This window comes from Aythya fuligula, chromosome 2 (genome assembly GCF_009819795.1).
Source record: "Aythya fuligula isolate bAytFul2 chromosome 2, bAytFul2.pri, whole genome shotgun sequence".
Classification (NCBI taxonomy): domain Eukaryota; kingdom Metazoa; phylum Chordata; class Aves; order Anseriformes; family Anatidae; genus Aythya; species Aythya fuligula.
The window spans coordinates 53,550,344-53,567,724 of NC_045560.1; the positions used below are offsets into that span (position 1 = coordinate 53,550,344).

Sequence of the window (17,381 nt, forward strand, 5' to 3'; positions counted from 1 at the left end):
CGCCACCCTCACCGTGAAGAAGTTCTTTCGCATGTTGGTGAGGAACTTCCTGGGCTCCATCTTGTGGCCATTGCCCCTTGTCCTGCCCCCACAAACCACAAAAAGAGGTTGGCCAAATCCCTCTGCCTCCCCCAGTTAAGGTATTTATTGCCAGGCAGCCTGCCTGACATTTATGGCACTTCACTCATTCAGTTCCAGGGGACTGACCGTACATGATCTGATACTGGGCTGTGTCCAACCAACACAAGCAAGTCTCAGGAAAGGCCTTTGGGATGTATTAAGCAAAGTACATCTTTCGGATGTATTTCACTTAACTGGGATGTATTTTAAGCGAAAAGGGAATGAAATATGAATTAAATTACATTAAAATGCCAGTCTTGATGAAAGGTGAGGTCTTTTGCTTAAAAGGCCGTGCCTGCTGTATGACTTTCAAAGTAGACAACCCCGCTCCATGCCTCACAAATGCTGGTCACAGCCACCATGGTAAAAAATAGCAAGTTTTGTTTTGTTTTTTTTTTTAATATTTTGAAACTCTTGCAAGTGATTGACATTGCTACCAGCTGTGCATCATTTTCTGAACTGGCACAAGCAGTTTTATTCATGATCACTACATGTCTTCTCATGGCACAGGCGGTTAAAGATCCCACGCATTTGAGTGCTTTTAAAAAAATAAATAATTTTTATCATTACCGCCAGAACTATTCATGAGAGATGAAAAATTCATATGTAATGAATAGCAAAAACACAGCTTGTTAATATTCAAACAAAGGGGAAATATCTTTTCTAAGAACAAAAATTCTTTTGATTAAGCAGGTTCTATGAATATTGCATAAGGCTTCTACGCCACGGAGCAGAGTGGAGTTCCACTTAAAAGTCTGGCTATAAGCTGCTTGAAGCAGGCAGCTTCTGCAGGGTTTGAGCATGCCAAGTGCTCAGAACCTCAATTTTCTCAGTATTTTGAAGACCCGAGCTCATAAATTGCAAATACGTGATACATTAATGCAACAAATTTCAGTAAATTCACCCTACAGATTTTGTTATAGTTACTTCAATGCCATTCTACTTCAATCCCCTTTTTCCCAGAGGCTTTTTTTTTTCTTGCCTGATGTTTGCAAAAACTGTTACACTACACACACCCTCCTTTTGCTCTGTGTTGCATGACATCCTGTTGAAGAAAAGAAAGATCAGTTTAGGATGCATTAAAACATAGAACAGACTTTGGGATCCAGGTGGGATGCAAAGGACAGACAACTTGCTCTTTGCTGCCACTTTGAGGAACTGAAGCTGAAATTATATTCTTAATTTGAATGATGAGAGACACACTTTTTTTAATTATTTTTTTGTGTGTTTGCAAGTATGTGATTATCACATGCTATTCCTGCTTTATGGCTCAAAATAAGCTTTGCCCTTTTGATACACTGTCCAGAGTGTACTGCTGTCCCTGGCTCCTGCCAGAGAGGGCAGGAGGAGGAGGAATTTTTACTGACAAACATCAGGCCAGGTGGAGATCTTTTAATCTGCAGAACTGTAAACAAGGGAAGATTTATTTCCCTTTCTCCCCTCAAGTAAATCCTTTGCTTGCTTTTCAGGTGACATAAGAAGCATCTTTAAAGATTTAATTAAATTGATCTCCGTACTTTTTTTAGAACTGAATCTTGCCTGAAGGGGATAAAGACCCTTTGTGTGCTCAAAAACTCTTTGTGTGCTGTAAAACCTGGAAGAGCTTTGAAGTCTTTAGAACGCATCACAAAACACTTGCGAGTGGTGCTGTAGGCTGGGATCTTTCATTTGCCCAGAATGGGTTGGAGTTGACGCGTTTGGTTTCTTACCAGTCTCACTGATGAACAAGGTGAACACTGCGTAAGCTTCAGCACAAAAATGTCACTGGAAGTAGAGAGAATGGAGAAAGCACTTTCATCCAACCGTATATTAAAAGTTTGCTGCATATTATAAGTTTGCTATTGCATATAGATCTTTGTCACCACCGCCAGGAACTTCAGTGGCTAACAAACAGACAGCTTCCATCCCAAATATAAGCACCGTGCAGGCAGCTAAGATCCAAATGAGACGCTGGTGGCCAAAACTAGACCTGCAGGCAGTAAGGATTTTATGAATAGTATCTCTGTTTGCTTTTCAAGATTTGATAATAAGTATATTTCCTTCTGCAGGTGATGGGGAAAGTGCCAACCATTTCTATTAACAAAACAGAAGGCTGCCACATCTACCTCAGTGAGGAATCGTTAGATTGTGAGATTGTGAGTGCCAAGTCCTCTGAGATGAACGTCCTCATCCCCCAAGATGGTGATTATGTGAGTGAGATTATTTTGGATTTTCTCCCCCACCCAACTTGTCTTGGTAGCTAAAACTGCTAGGAAAGTAAAAGCTAACATTCCTCATGTATTAGCCTCACCAAAAAACATTCAAAACAATTGAATTTCTATGTACCAGTATCTCAGTGATCAGTGCAGAAAACACTTTTTTTTTTTTTTTTTTTTTTTTCTGGATTACAAAGTAGTTTTAAAGATTGGACACTATTTCTTCCCATTTTGACAGGTGATGGCTTCATCTCCTGTCCATTTAATTTTATTTTTTAAATTGGTAACTAAACATAATCTCTGAAAGAAACTCACTTCACAACATTATATGAGAGCACTCAGGCCTGAAGAGGATGATGCTAAAGCTTGGCTAAATATATTGCTACTACAGTATTATATACTCGTTTTTTTCTAAAGCTGCTATATGGGTAGCATTTGTCCTACTTTTTCTAGAATTTTCCAAAAGGTTGTTCTCAAAAGTCACCAAAACATGAGGATTGCATTTGCCGATGCAAAGGCTCCTTCCTCGTTCTAGTGAGACTTTCCTCCTTGGCCCTCCAGCATTTCTAAGAAAAGTCATGCTCTGTCGCTTCACACACCAGCAAGGGATCATGGAGGTGAAGTGCACTCGTAACAGTTCAACAAGAGAGTTTTAAAATTGCACTGGATGGCTGTAGACAGAATTTCTCACAGACCTTTCACTCTGGAATATTTATGGTAGAAGAGTTTAGGCTTTATGAAAGAAAATACATGATGAGAATTTGGATGCTCCACATTTCCAAAAGTGACTATTGGATGCCCATCTTCAGACAGCTAAGAGAACAATTTTTGGTGGGTTCATATTCACCTACTCCTTAAATAGAAAAAAGGTCTCTTTGATGAGTTTCTCCCCCAAACACCAGTAATATCTGAATTTACTGGCTATCAAAACACTGCGAGATCTGAAAGAAAAAGTCCTTCCCTCCACACTTCTGTTTACTGGGATCTGAGGAAGACCCACGGATCTCTTCTGCTTTTACTGCATGCACAGAATGGACAAAGACCTTCCTCAAAGTTCTGCTTTGTGTTGTGTATCCCACAAAGCATCTCTTGAAGTATATCACATGTAAAATGATAGGATGTTTTTATCAGATTTTTTTCTTCTGTATCGTATTATTGTTTTCCTCCTTAAAATTAAGTCTCCTCGCTAAATCTCCATGCTGAAATCCTTTCTGCTGTCTTCCAGGCCAATCACTGATGGAGTCTAAAGTCATTTCTGGCGTGAGGTTTATTTAGTTAGTTGTTCCAAATAATTGTGTGAGAGGGCTTACGACAAAGCTGCACCATCCCAAGGCTAGTTGAAACTGGGTAGCAACAAGGCCTTTTCCTGTGTGGCATTGTGAAATAGCTTCCTAGGGTAATGAGGAAAGCCTCTCTGTAATCCCGGCGTGTCTGAGCTATCAATGCTTTGCCAGTCATGTAGCACTAACGGGTATTCCGTCAGTTTTCAGGAGGTACCCACTGTTTATCTAACCATCGCTGCTGCTTTTGTTTCTTACCAGAAAGAATTTCCGGTTCCTGAACAGTTCAAGACAGCGTGGGATGGATCCAAGCTGGTCACCGAACCTGCAGAGATTGTGGGTTAACTTCCTGACACCACGCAGCGCTTGCTGACCGTGATCAGACCATAGCCAGCATAAGCAAAGCAGTAATGTAAAGAACTAGGAGCAGCAGTAGTTACTACTGCTGTGATAGGCCTTCAAGCATTAGCTCTGCATGCTAGGAACAATAACTCATCTGGCACGCTTTTGTTAGGCATCCCAGTATTTTTCAGGTTTCCACAGTTTGCCTTCACTTCCAATTTTAACTCTAAATGATGTCATGTGAATGCAACGCAGTAACGCCCCCACCCTCCAGGCACACCATGGGTTTGAAATACTTTATACATAGAGCCGAAATGCTGCATGATCCATTTCGTCATCATATGGCTTCAGTGCATTCTTTTTCATGTTTTTGCTAATCAAAAACAGCATTAAGACTCTACGACATTTATTTTTACCTTCTAAGCTATTCCTGTACAATGCAGTAAGAATGCACCCCTAGAGGCAACTACTGGCTCCACGTAGTGCTGTGGCAATCATAATGGGGTTTTGGTTTGTTTTTTAAGCAAGCAAAAAAAGAACAACCTTCAGCAATACATTTTGCTAGTGGAAGATGAAAAAACATGATATTTTAATCAAACACTTTTCTAATATGTATATTTAGAAGATCCCTATGTTTTCAATGAAGACAGGTTTTATTATGGTCCACACAGACTTGCTGTTGCCCTCTCATTTCTTGCCAATCAGTAATTCTTTCTAAACTAAAACCTCATCTAAGTTAAAACCTTGCAGCAAATCACTTGAAAGTTTTTTGATACTCATATCTTCTTTCTTTTGTTTCTGAGACAGTCTCTCATTCTTCAAAATCTGACAGCGTATCTCGCATCCTCTTCAGAAAACTGAGAGAGGCATACGTCAGATACCACTTAATTTGCTTGCTGATAATCTTCCTTTAAAATGTTGCTGTTGTGGCTCCTATCCACCAAAATATCCTTCTGTTTCTTCCCTGCATTTGTAAGCCTTACTCAGTTTCAAAAATGGCCATAAAGCAAAGCCAGGAATTTATGCCATTAGTTGAGCCCTGATACAGGCCCTGTTTAGCCCTCTGACTCTACTTTATAGTCCCTATTGTACATGCTTTTTTAACAAAGGTGGAGTGTTGTATACATTTGTACTATTTCAGCACATAGTACCAATAAAATTTTAAAAATTTAAAGTCAGCACATGTTTTTGATCACTTGTAATACTTTGTAATGGTGAAATCACCGTGAGATGCTTGCAGAGCTAGTTACAAGCTAATTTTGTGCCTAATTTACCTTGAAAGTACATTAATCCTTGAAGGTTTTTCAGTATCTTTGACTGTCAGCCCAATATAACGCAACAACCAGTAGTGCACAGTCTGCAAGGTTTTGCTATCTGATGTCGAATCTATGTGTATAAGGTGTTTGCTTTAGTACATACCATTTTTTCAACAGTAAACTTCTTATGAAATAAAAAGGAAAATGTACTTGTTTAAATACAAAGTTGTTTGGAGCTTGCTGTATCATACTCTTTCTCCTCTATGCTTTCCCCTTCTTAAACGCTGCCTCAAAGGCTGAACCAAGAACGAGCAGCTCCTCCTCCCATCTCAGTGAGCATTGTCACTTCTGCTGCCACAATCCAGCGGGCAGTGGACGGTGGGCATTCTGCAGGCTAGCAGAGAAACCTGGTATTTTGTGCTTATGACTTCAGCGGCAACCACAGGATCCAGCTTTTCATGAATCTCACTTTTAGCTACACCTGTATTTTCCAGATATTATGTCTAGGGAGATGATCATGACCCGGTGCAAGTTTATCGGGTTTGCATTCTGGTTTTTGCTTTTCAAAAAATAGAATAGGGACGGAGTCATCGCAAAGACAGGAAGCCACATGCTGCTTTGCAGGAGATCACACAGTGTTAGACACCAGGAAAGTGGAATGGGAGACAGACGTTGTAAATATGCAAATACCTGTTATCCAGTTTGCATGGTCAGCCACGGGACACAAATCTGTGACCGTGTTCTGCCAGCTCCGATCCTCACGAAAAATATTTGTCTCACGTTTTCAGTAGATTGGACTGTTCTCTGAAGCCTGCCTTCAAAAATACAAAGGAATGCCACGCGAACAAAATAAACCCAAGACTGATTCCTCCCTACATGAATTTGTGTACAACTAAACTTTAAAAACAGTACTTTTGGTGCATATATTGTTACGGAACCAATGTGTCTGGTGTAATCAGCCCAGTGGTGTAATTCATTTTAATAAGCCTGCTTGGGTCAGATATTTACCAGGCTGTGAATCAGCAGTAAAATACAGGAGATTTTAACTGTGTTCAAATGTAGAAAGCATTTTCCCTCTGAGAAGCTTCCACAGATCTCATGCTTTCCGAAATGGAGCCTTAAACAGAGCCTCATGGAGTGCAACAAGGGGAAGTGCCAAGTAAGAGCCTGGGCGAGGTGGCCCTGCCTGAGGTCCAGGTGGCCTCCAGAGGTCCCTTCCCTCCGCAGCCAGCCTGGGGGTCTGTGACAGTACTTTAGCAGATCAGAATATCGCTTGCTGAGGATTAGCAGAAGTTAGAGGCACTGAGGTAGTGACTCCGTGCATCCACCAGATGGCAGAAACCAGCTGAGGCCCTGGCAATCGCAAACTCTTACCGACAATGAAAAAATGCTGGACCACAGCATCTGCAGGGGCTGTGTACGCCGTGCCTCAAGGGGCTGGGAAACCCTACTCTCCAAAAGTCACTGTTAAGACATGGAAAGACTACTCTGATTTTAAAATGATCATCTCGGTACAAGGAGGAGGCTTGAGTGGGATGAATAAGGAAGAAGAAAAAAGCATTTACTCGTTATGAAAGATTAATCTCAGCTTGTTTCTGAACACCACTAAGCATATTCCCACTAAAAGCACATCTCATTAAAAATACCGGATTGAACTTAAAACTAATATTTAGCAGAGCTGTTAATGATTAAAAGGTAAGTTATTTCAAGTCTGCATTTGAAAACCAGAAATCTTGTCAGTGTCCTAGGGAATTTGGTATTTGTTAAGGCTTCCCAGTGCCATAGCTGTTACTCATAGTTCTTAACTAGTTTTGAGTCCCCAGTGTTTCTGGATCTGCGCAAGTTCCTTCAGTGTTACTGTACTGAATGCATCTTCATAGATCTGTGTGTCGTATTTCCTTCCCAAAGACACCTGTTCATCTGAAATCCTTCAGGGTCTCAACTCAGTGTTCACTCCTTCCATGTTACTCGAAAATGTGCAAGGGGCGGCCACTTTTTTCACAGACAACTGGAGCTTAGGTGCACCTGTCTACACGACGTGCTAGCAAGCAGAGCAGTTATCAAGCACATCTCAGATGGGTTCACTGCCCCTGCTGGAGGTGGTCTGGGCCCATTCCTGTGAGAATATCACCCCTAGGTAGCTACTGCCCTCAGAAGGTGTCCATAACCAGGCACCTGATGCATGAAGCAGTCATTAGATGAAAATCACAAGTATCACACCCCAAAGAATGTCCTGGCTACCAGAAAACGAGAGCCTGCTCCCTCCTTCTGGTTGAAATAATCCTGAAAAAAAATCTGTTTGGGTGCCAAATTTTCATAGAGTAGACAACACTCTACCTCTCTGCCCCACACTCTGTGGTGACTTCCTAGGCTTAACCCTTCTTGCCAAACTCTTGCTGTCTACCATGGGCCCAACCTGAGTACCACCAGCCACCAGAGACTTTTCTTCTCCAGACCTCTAGCTCCACCCAGCCAGTGCTGCTGCAGTGGAGGCAGGCTCATACTTCCTCACTGGGCACAGTAAAGAACGTGCTGTTAGGTAATGAGGCAACTGATAAGGCTTCCTGGTGGCACAGATATTACTTTTCCCAGACTCCTGAGTAAAGCATTTTTCTGACTGTTCTTCATTCAAACCAGGTCAAATAAAAGAATCTGCACACAACTCTTAAAACAGACAATACTGCTAAATACAGGCAACCACACTAGAAACCTACATACCCCAAGATGAAGGTGGAAAAGTTCCTTTTTTTTCTCTGCCTAATTTGCCATGTCTTTTTATTAAATGTGACCACGGGGATACTGGTATCTGTATGTATCACACCTGAAGCTGCATGTTAGAAAGAAAATGTCTCAGCAGACCATGGTAGCTTGAGAGCCAATCTCCCCTCCAAAATCCTCAGCTGGACGCGACAGCCTGGTTTCACACTGAAAGGCTAAACTGATTCAATTCAGGGGACAGCTGTGCAGTAGATTCCTCTACAATTAAATATATCATGCTTTACTTTCTACTTAGGTAAATGCATACGCTTGTTTTTCTGCTCAAGTTCAGTGTTTTGTACTTGGCTTGACCCAACAAGGGGTAGAGTTCTCACTCCGTGGTGACCCTGCAGTTTCAGTGGCGAAGAATCTCTATAACCAAGGTTTGTGTTTCATTTTACTGTATACATAAATATACAAATAAATAAATACACAAATGCTTACATAGCATGCATGTATGCAAGTTGCTCTTCACAGCAATTAGCTGCTTTGTAGTACAAGAGGCTGCTGCTGATTAATGGCCACCAGTTCTCACCCAAGGACTCTTTTAAAATAGAGTCCTGTTACTCTCCTATTAGTTGAACACTTTAGAGTGAGGCAGATGTGATCTGAATCCCCCAGGCAAGGAAGGAATTGAACTTTTCATACAGCCAGATGAATGCTTCAGCAAACCCTTGGTTTTAAAAACTGGTTAAGACCTTGCCCTGAGAACAGGATGCTTTGTTCAAAAATGAACAAAGAAGCACTGCTGTAGCTCCTAATAGCCAGATTTAAAGCAAACCAGTGCTCTGTTACTTCTTGTTGATTATAAAAGGCTTCCCACTCAAAAGTGATAGATTTGGTTTTTCAGCACTTACCCACACAGAAAGAGTTTAAGATTCCTTTCCAGATTCCTCCTAAAAGCTGCAATATCTCCTTTTAGGTGTTTACCTCCCTTTCAAAAGGTTTCCTCTTGCCTAAATCTCTTTTCAAGACAAGAGGATATTTAACTGTCAAGGCACTCAACCACTTATTTTCATCAACCAGTACAATGAACTACCCAAGATCATTCCCCTTTCTGACTCTGCTCACAAGAGAAGGCACACTAAACTAGGGAGATGTGGGAAAGGAATTTGCAGGTGGCTTCACACTTTCACACGTCCCTGAATTAGAGATAATGAGGAAACAAGCGCTAGAAACAAAAACTTGAGGAAGGTTGAGATAAAGTAAATTGGCTACAGTGTTAAAGATGAGCTTTGGGCAGTGGCCAATTGCTGTCTGGCTCAAGGCACGTGTCTAAAGGTCTCTAAACAACTGTATGACAGGTTTGGGCACGTGGACAGTGCGTGGGACTACGGGGAAAGTATATGTAGTAGTGAAAAAGGGCAATAAACGCCTCCTGTTCAAGAGCCATCAGGAGTCTGTGTCTTGCATCCCTTCAGGGAGAAAAGAGTGATACAGAAGGTCATGCACACTCCCATCATGTGTGGCAATCACACAGCAGTGAAACTAGACTTTTTGTGCTCAGAAAGGCAGTGAGTTCCCCATCACTTGCATGCCTTGTTGTTATGGCACCTCTTTATCATATACAGCATAGAATAATCTGAACACCTGCATTACAAAGAATTTTGGAATTTGTGGGCTGTTTTTTGAAGGCAGAAGAACTAAACACTACTGACTGAAAAAAATGGGAATGAAGAAATACTGTATTGTTTGTCTACCTTTTAATTCCCTTCTCCCTCTCATCAGTCATTCAGTTTCACCTTGAATACCCAACATAACTACACAGTAAATCCCAACTGGTTATGGGATTACCTAAATGGTATGGGGTTACCCTAAAATTTACATGTGACTGGCAACATTATGTGAAGCCTGTGAGACCTTGTAATTGTATCTACAGATCTGATCTGGTTTGAGAGAACCATGACAATGCGTGTGGACACACACACACATACACACAACGGCCAGCCACTTTCATCTTGATGGGTTTGTGGTGAAAACCCAATTTAAAAACAGTGAAATTATTTTCATCACCATAGCTTTTTCATTTTCATTCATCACTATAGCTGATGAAGGACAAGGTGAAATATTACAAAGGAGGAAGCTCTGCTATGTTATTGCTATCTTTTCCAAGCTAGATTGTCATCAGCAGTTAATAGCCATGTTAAGATAATGTATTTTGGGGTATCTTACATGTGATCTTGGGACTGTGGGAGGTATTATTTCTTTTTTTCATAAATCCACACTCCTTGCCCTTGTCTTTCATCAGATGGTCACTTCTAAGCTACCACAGTGCATGGTTTTCTTTTGTATACTTCTCTATCTTCTTTCCATTTCTTCCTTCCTTACTCTCATTCTGCACTGTTTGTTCATCATAATTGTGCTAAAACTCACTATATTTCCCAAATCAGCTACCCATATTGGTTTTGCCCAGGTCTCACGTTATAACACACATGCCATCGGAACCCTAGCTACAAAATGGGCGCAGAACGTGTGATTTCATTTAATTAAGGTGGCACAGGCCAAGCACTTTGTCAATTCACCTCAGCTTGCCTATACCAGAGACTCCCACCACAGAAACTACTTCAGCTCTTAAATGAGTTGGGGTTGCATGGGGATCTACTCTGAGAGAGGGTGCTCTTTGATTTTTTTCTGGTCAGTTGTCCTATGTGCAGTGTTAAAAATGGGAAACTCTCTGTGACTACAGCCTGTGTCACTATCATAGAATCACAGAATCATTAAGGTTGGAAAAGACCTCCAAGATCATCTGGTCTAACCATCACCCTGCTACCAGTGTCACCCGCTGAACCATGTCCCCAAGCACCACGTCCAAGCTTTCCTTGAACACCCCAAGGGATGGTGACTCCACCACCTCCCTGGGCAACCCGTCCCAGTGCCTGACTGCTCTTTCTGAGCAGAAATGTCTCCTAACTTCCACCCTGAACCTCCCCTGGCACAACTGGAGGCCATTCCCTCTACTCCTATCTCTGGTTATCTGTGAGGAGAGGCCAACCCCCATCTCCTCACAACCCGCCCGGCCCGGCGGGTTGACCTGTCCGCCCTCCGCGCTGGGTCGGGCGCGGTGCTGCCTTGGCGCCTGCGCGGCGGGCGGGGCGCTGAGTGCGGGAGGGGGCGGACAAGATGGCGGAGGCCGGCGGCGGCGGCCCGGCGGGCGGCTGCGAGAGGAGCCCCGCGGAGCCCCCCCCTCCTTCTCCTCCTCCTCCTCCCCCTCAGTCCCCTCCGGCAGAAGGGAAGGCTCTGAGCGCGGCCGAGTACGCTCGGCGGGTGCACCAGTGGCTGTGGGACTCGTACTGCGGCTACCTCAGCTGGCAGAGCGGGCTGCCCGCCCTCCTCGCCGCCTCCGCCGCGGCCAGCGCCGCCCCGCAGCCCCCGGCCCCCGCCGCCCCGGGGGGAGCCGCGGCCACCGCCGCCGCCTCCAGCGCCTCCACCGCCGCCTACTACAGCCCCTTCTACCTCCTGGCCCCCGCCTGGCCGCAGGCAGCGGGCAGCAGGCCCGGCCCCACGCCCCGGGCTGCCCCCGGCAGCGGCACGGCCCCCAGGGAGCCGGCGGGGCGGCCGGCAGGTGAGTGGGGGCTGCGCGCAAAGAGGCGTTGTTTTGTTTTTATTTTTTATTATTTCTCGGTTTCGGTGTTATTAAGTGCGTAGGCACGCTCGGCAGGGCCTGGGGTGTGAGTGTTTGGGGAGCAGGGAGGTGTCTGGGGGAGCTGTGCTGTGTGGCGGAGCGGGGGGTCTCCTCAGGAGGCTGTGGAGGGACGGTGAGCATCGCCCTGAGAAATGGGGAAAAAATAAAAAATAAAACATCCAGGATGGGCTGCGGGCGGGCTCTGGGTTAAAGGCAGGTTGCTGCTCCGCGGGGCAAAGTGCGGCGTGACAGAGCAGCTGCGTTTGTATAAGCTCAGCCTCAGAGCAAGGGGGAGAGCACCTTGATGTGCATCTCCTCCCTGTGACAGGGAAGGGAGCCTGGCTTTTATTTAAGGGTATCCCACAAAGGAGTGGTTTCCTTAGTGGTGCCCTGAGTTGGAACTACAGGGTGCTTGCGAACAGATCGTGCCAGTCATCGAAGTGGGCGCTGATACGGGGCAAAGTCTAGCCTGAAGCGCTCCTTGCTATTTTACTGCTGTCTTATGTTGTTCTTCAGCAACAAATTCTGTGTGCTAAAGGCGTTTGGGGGCACAAAGAGCCCCGTTAAGAGCATTAAGCAGTCTTAATGCTGCTGAGCAGAGCTGTGGGGAGTGCTCAATGCTAGGAGAAGTCTCTGTGTGGTGCAGTGATAGCCGTGCGATTACACGGGTGCCCTGGCTCCAGATTGCAAACGGGTGGTGTATCTGCAACAGCTGAAGTGATTACATCTCCTCTTCTGCTGCGGATTACTGTCCCCGCAGCAGGCTGGGCCGGACAGGACGCGTTTCCACGCTGGTGCCCCTGCAGGTGACAGCCCGGCGTGCTTACCTAAGCTGCAATACGTGACAGCTTGTTAATGTTGCAGATCTTAAACGGGGCTGGCAAAAAGTGGAGCTGATGACTGCCTCGCCCAGCCCCATCTGGGTGTCAGAGCACCAGTATTGCACTCTGGGCAGCAGCAAGCTTTGTTCGGGTTAAGGCGCTTTGTCCCCTTGCCCCTCCCTGCCCTACTGTAGGAGATTACTGCTCTTACGCTGGGAACAGCAGGATAAAAAGTGCGCTGGCGCCTCGGCTGCCCTGACACGCTGCCTGCTTACTACTGTAGCCCCCCTTAATGACTAGCTTAATACAGAGTCGCTGTGGTGGACGTGTGCCAGAGTCAAGGGCTGCCGAGGTTTCTCAGCCTAATGGAGTTTGACAGGGTCTGAGTCCTTCCTTCCTTCCGTGCCCCAGACACTCAGCTTCCTCCTTATTCAGCTGTTGAGCCTGGTGCCTCCAAGTGACAGCGTGCCCCTGGCTTCAGCCTTACCCAGCTGGGCGGCCCTGTGCTGCCTGCTGCTGCCTGCTGGCTCTGGCGCTGAGCAGGCTGCGTGAAGGAAACCCCAGTCAGAACCGAGTTGACACCCAGGGCGTGCTCTGACCATGAGCAGTGCATCTATTTTAGCCTTGTTTACGTGAGGAAATTACTATGCAACAGCATCAACGCAGAGTTACCAGGATTTGGGAGATACTGAATGGTGGATGGGTCCGGATAAAGTTAGTTTTTAATTATTTAATGAGTGCAACATTACTCTTTGGAAACTGGTGAAGATAAACCTTGTTTCCTCTGCTTTAGCCTTCTGAGGTGGTGTTAGCAGCAACAGCTTGTTACTGTGAATACTTCTTTTGCCCCAACCTGCCCTTGGCCAATTACGCTGAGAAATGGGTTACATTTTCTGGCTGATCACAGGGCAGCTGCTGTGTTTCGTCCTAATAAGCAGTCTGTAGGAATGTTTATGGTCAGGTGTGACTAATACACTAATTGGCTGCTGTTCCTGGGTCCGACATGAGACAAAGCAGGATGCATTTTTCGTTGAGAGCTGCTATTTGGTACAGGCTGAGGGCTTGCTAAGGAGTTATATGAATCTTCCTTAGATCTAGACTCTCAGACTTAGTGAAATTGGTTCTGTGTGAGGCTCTTTTAAATGAAAGAATGCAAAAATGGATACATCTCCAGTGTGCCTCAGCTCTTCAGAGGGGTGGGATTTTGCTGGTAATCCTCATTATAAGGGGACTCTGAGCTCGGAAAGAGTTTAATTGAATTTCAGAAGGCTCTTGTAAGCCAAATAATTCAGGTAATTTCTCGTTGATAGATTTTGTAGAAGATTTTCTTAGTGTGACCCAGGATGACAATCGTGGTTTAGTGAGAGTCAGCCAACAGGCAATAAACTCTTCGTTTAGAGCACTCCAATCTGGGTCACGTTAACTGTTTCTCTTACAGGTCGCGAGTTCGTTATCCCTTCACTGGCCCACAGGTTCATAGCAGAGATGGTGGATTTCTTTATTCTCTTCTTCATCAAAGCGACCATTGTTTTAAGTATTATGCACCTCAGTGGGATAAAGTAAGTAGAATAACTCAATGGTTTGTTACACGCAGCCTTAAGCTCTTTGAGGTGTCGTGGTGTGGTTGTGTATGTGGTGTGGTTGGCACTGAAAGTCTGCGTGTGTAAGGTCAGAAACAATTGCTTACCTCTAAGACTATCTGCTTCTTTAATGGTAGGTGTCACATAGCTCACTAAGCTCCTCTACTTAGGCTGGTGTAAATCAAATATTTGTGCCTGGTTAGGGGACCAGAGGTTGGAGTACGAGTACAGTTACATTTCTGAATCCAAGTTTTCTGCTAAAAGAGCCTTCCCCATGGTGACCAAATGTAAGCTGATAGTGTATGGAAAACATCTTTCACCTAGGTTGAACTGATGCTTGAAAAGTGCGTGGAAGAGGGTTAAAACCCAAGCAATCACTGTGTCAGTGTATATTATTAGTGTTGGTTGTTCAAATAAACACGCAAATAAAATGCCGACCTCTCAGTGCTATTCAGTTGCCAAAATCTCCAACTCCTACCTGATGGCTTGTATTTCTAATTTGATTTTAGTAGGCTGAAAATGATGCAAAATGAAGTCCTGGGAAGTTGGAGAACTGTGTGCACTGCTTCTGCCAAGTAGTGGAGGTGATGGAAAGAGAAGGCATCTCTTACTTTCCGAATTAACTTAGAATATGTTCAAAGCCTTATCTTTTTTGATCCTGAAGTTTGACAAGTCCTTGTCTAACTGCATCGAAAGCATGTCCATGCCACTGCTGGGTCATAATGTTAAATCTGTAGGGCTGTGAAAATACACAGTTGACTCCAAATGGATGCTTTGCGTAGCTTTGTTAGGGTAAATAGCTGAAGGCTGCAATTGCTAAAGTTGAAACCTTCCAGTTGTATGTCCGCGTGCCTGCATCTAGGAGCACACAGTGGAAGCTGTAGGGACTGGAGAGTGACAATCAGTCTTGGTCATGCAACAGGAGATAAAGCTCCATTGCTTTCCTAGGGTGACTTGCAAATTCTCCCAGGCATTTATGAATGCTTTTTTTTTTTTTTCCTCCCTGTAAAGAAGTGACTTGCATCCATTCCATTTGTGCGGTTAGATTATTGCAGAACCCTTGTGTACCTTGCAAGAAGTTGAAGAGCTTTTTAATATGAGAACTGAAGGAGTAAATTCTAATATTAAACACCAGTAGTGGGAGCAGGGTCAAATAAGCTCAGTTTGTTGTTGTGTTTTTTCACTCAAGTTGTCTTATTTTGAACAGGGACATCTCTAAATTTGCTATGCATTACATAATAGAAGAAATAGATGAAGATACATCCATGGAAGACTTGCAGAAAATGATGGTAGTAGCTCTCATCTACAGGTTATTAGTCTGCTTCTATGAGGTAATTACTCACAAATAGTAGTGTCTGTAACTAACAGTTGTCAGTTCTTGAATAAGGTAAAAAATAAAATTCTGTCATCGTTGTCTGATGAAGTAAGTCCTCTTTATTTTGGGTTTCGTGAAGCTGTGTAGCTTTTATGCAGTTGTGATGAAGACCAAGTTTGCCAAACCCATTGACATCACCGTGCTGTGTGGGATTGAACGAACTTTTCTTTTGCAGATAATCTGTATTTGGGGAGCAGGAGGAGCTACCCCAGGGAAGTTCTTGCTCGGACTGCGAGTTGTGACGTGTGACACATCTGTACTCGTTGCTCCCAGCCGTGTGCTAGTCATTCCTTCCTCAAATGTCAGCATGACAACGTAAGTGCGCTTAGCCTACGCTGCTTTCGGGGTAATGTTACAGAAAGCACCCGATTTACAAAGGAAATGCCTATTTTCTTTCTTTATTATTGGCTTTTGCAGTAACTGGACTGAGTGATTTTTAAATCACAAAACCTGAGAATTGTTTTGGCAATCATGAATATTCTCCAAGTTTGGTGGTAAAACAATCTCTTCTAAATTCTGCAGGTTTTTTGTCTTTTTAATGCTATACAAAAACCAAGGCACTAAACTGAAGGCTGGCTAACTACTAACCTAAGCAGAAAAGTCAAAGTACGACAACGAATGTTTTATTTTCATTTCAGGTCTACAATAAGAGCTTTGATCAAGAATTTTTCTATTGCTTCCTTTTTTCCTGCATTCATTACACTGCTGTTTTTTCAGCATAACAGAACAGCCTATGATATTGTAGCAGGAACTATTGTGGTAAGAAGAAATGGAATCAGATGATGCCAAAAGGTGATGGATTTCCAGACTGTTTTTTGAGCACCACCCCCAAATGAAACAAAGACCTACCCCAAAACTGAAATTGAGATGACCATCGGAATCTTTTGCCCAAATTAAAGCAGAATGATTCAGAAGATAAAGGAAATGGGTTGCTCCAGTATGGTGCCAGCAGCTACCTTCAAAGTATTGGAGTTTTCACAAATGCCAAAGAAGTTTGAGAGAAACAAGACGCAGTAAATCTGAAGTATTAACCTTAGATTGACAGGGAAGTAAGCGGCTGTACTGTTAACTGCAGCTAGGTGCTGTTCCGTTTGTCAGTCTAGGGAAAGCAGATTCAGAGAAATACTCCACCTCAAAAGAAACGTTCCTACAGTTTTGGGTGTTGGCAGGTAACTCGAAAATGTTGTTTTCCAAGCAGTTGCCCAAGCTGTATCGCTAACTGTCTGAGGGGAAGGGAACTGCAGTATTAGACAGTGAGGCAAATCATGTTAATTAAATTGCCAGATGTGCAGTGTTTATTACTTCACAGGGCACATTTCCTCACCTCTTAAAGTATTTTATCTATCTGAACATTGATGTGACAAGTTTTTTTGCATGATTCTCGTAAGCATTGTCATTATTTCACGTGTCAGAGCTCATGAAGAGGTGAAACACTAGCTGCTTTTTCTTTGGGAAGGCTGCGTTACACTGCAGTGTTAGTGACTTGGCATGTACATAATTCTGGAGCTGTGAACAGTACACATCATCTGCTTCTGGTCGGAATGAAAGCGCTCGTCTCTTTCTTGCACAGAATAATACCAAGCAAAACAATTGAATGAGTTTCAGGAGCATGCAGAAAATAATAACTGAAATGCGTGTCATGGGTATAAATCCACAGAAGTACAAATACTGGTTATGTTCACTTTATGTTCTGGCTAATTGTTTGTATATTCAGAATAACAACTACTGAATAAAAAAGCCTAATATTTTGCATGATTATATAGCTCTGGTAATTTGTTCTTATGTCATTTAGTGTCTTGGAAAGGACTGCACACCACAATGCTGATGTTTTATTCCTCTCTTAGTAAGAGCTTGGAATTCTTCCAACACCCAGTTTTTGTCTGTCCCTCCCTGAGGCTGTTGGCTCTAACCCTACCTTCAATCTTGGAGGCTGGTGGTAGAATTATTTTTACGGGTTCTTGTTTCTATTTCTTTAGGTGAAATAAACTAAAAAAAATGCAGAATATTAATGTTACTCTTTCTGAGCTAACAAA

General features: G+C 43.8%; 2 protein-coding genes across 2 annotated transcripts in view; both read left to right on the plus strand.

The window, feature by feature from the left end:
- The window catches only part of CAP2 (cyclase associated actin cytoskeleton regulatory protein 2), a 63,513-nt gene extending 58,127 nt beyond the window's left edge, over positions 1–5,386 (plus strand). The window contains exons 12-13 of the mRNA XM_032182958.1: positions 2,169–2,309; positions 3,857–5,386. Of these exons, the coding sequence (XP_032038849.1) occupies positions 2,169–2,309; positions 3,857–3,940 (225 nt within the window). The 3' untranslated portion in view covers positions 3,941–5,386. The remainder of the gene's footprint in view (positions 1–2,168; positions 2,310–3,856) is intronic.
- Positions 5,387–11,070: 5,684 nt separating this feature from the next.
- FAM8A1 (family with sequence similarity 8 member A1) lies at positions 11,071–17,106 on the plus strand. Its single transcript, XM_032181057.1, has 6 exons — positions 11,071–11,307; positions 11,428–11,512; positions 13,832–13,952; positions 15,181–15,304; positions 15,524–15,663; positions 15,987–17,106. Exons 1-6 carry the CDS (start codon positions 11,071–11,073, stop codon positions 16,129–16,131), a joined length of 852 nt encoding a protein of 283 aa, XP_032036948.1. The 3' UTR covers positions 16,132–17,106.
- Positions 17,107–17,381: the final 275 nt, after the last annotated feature.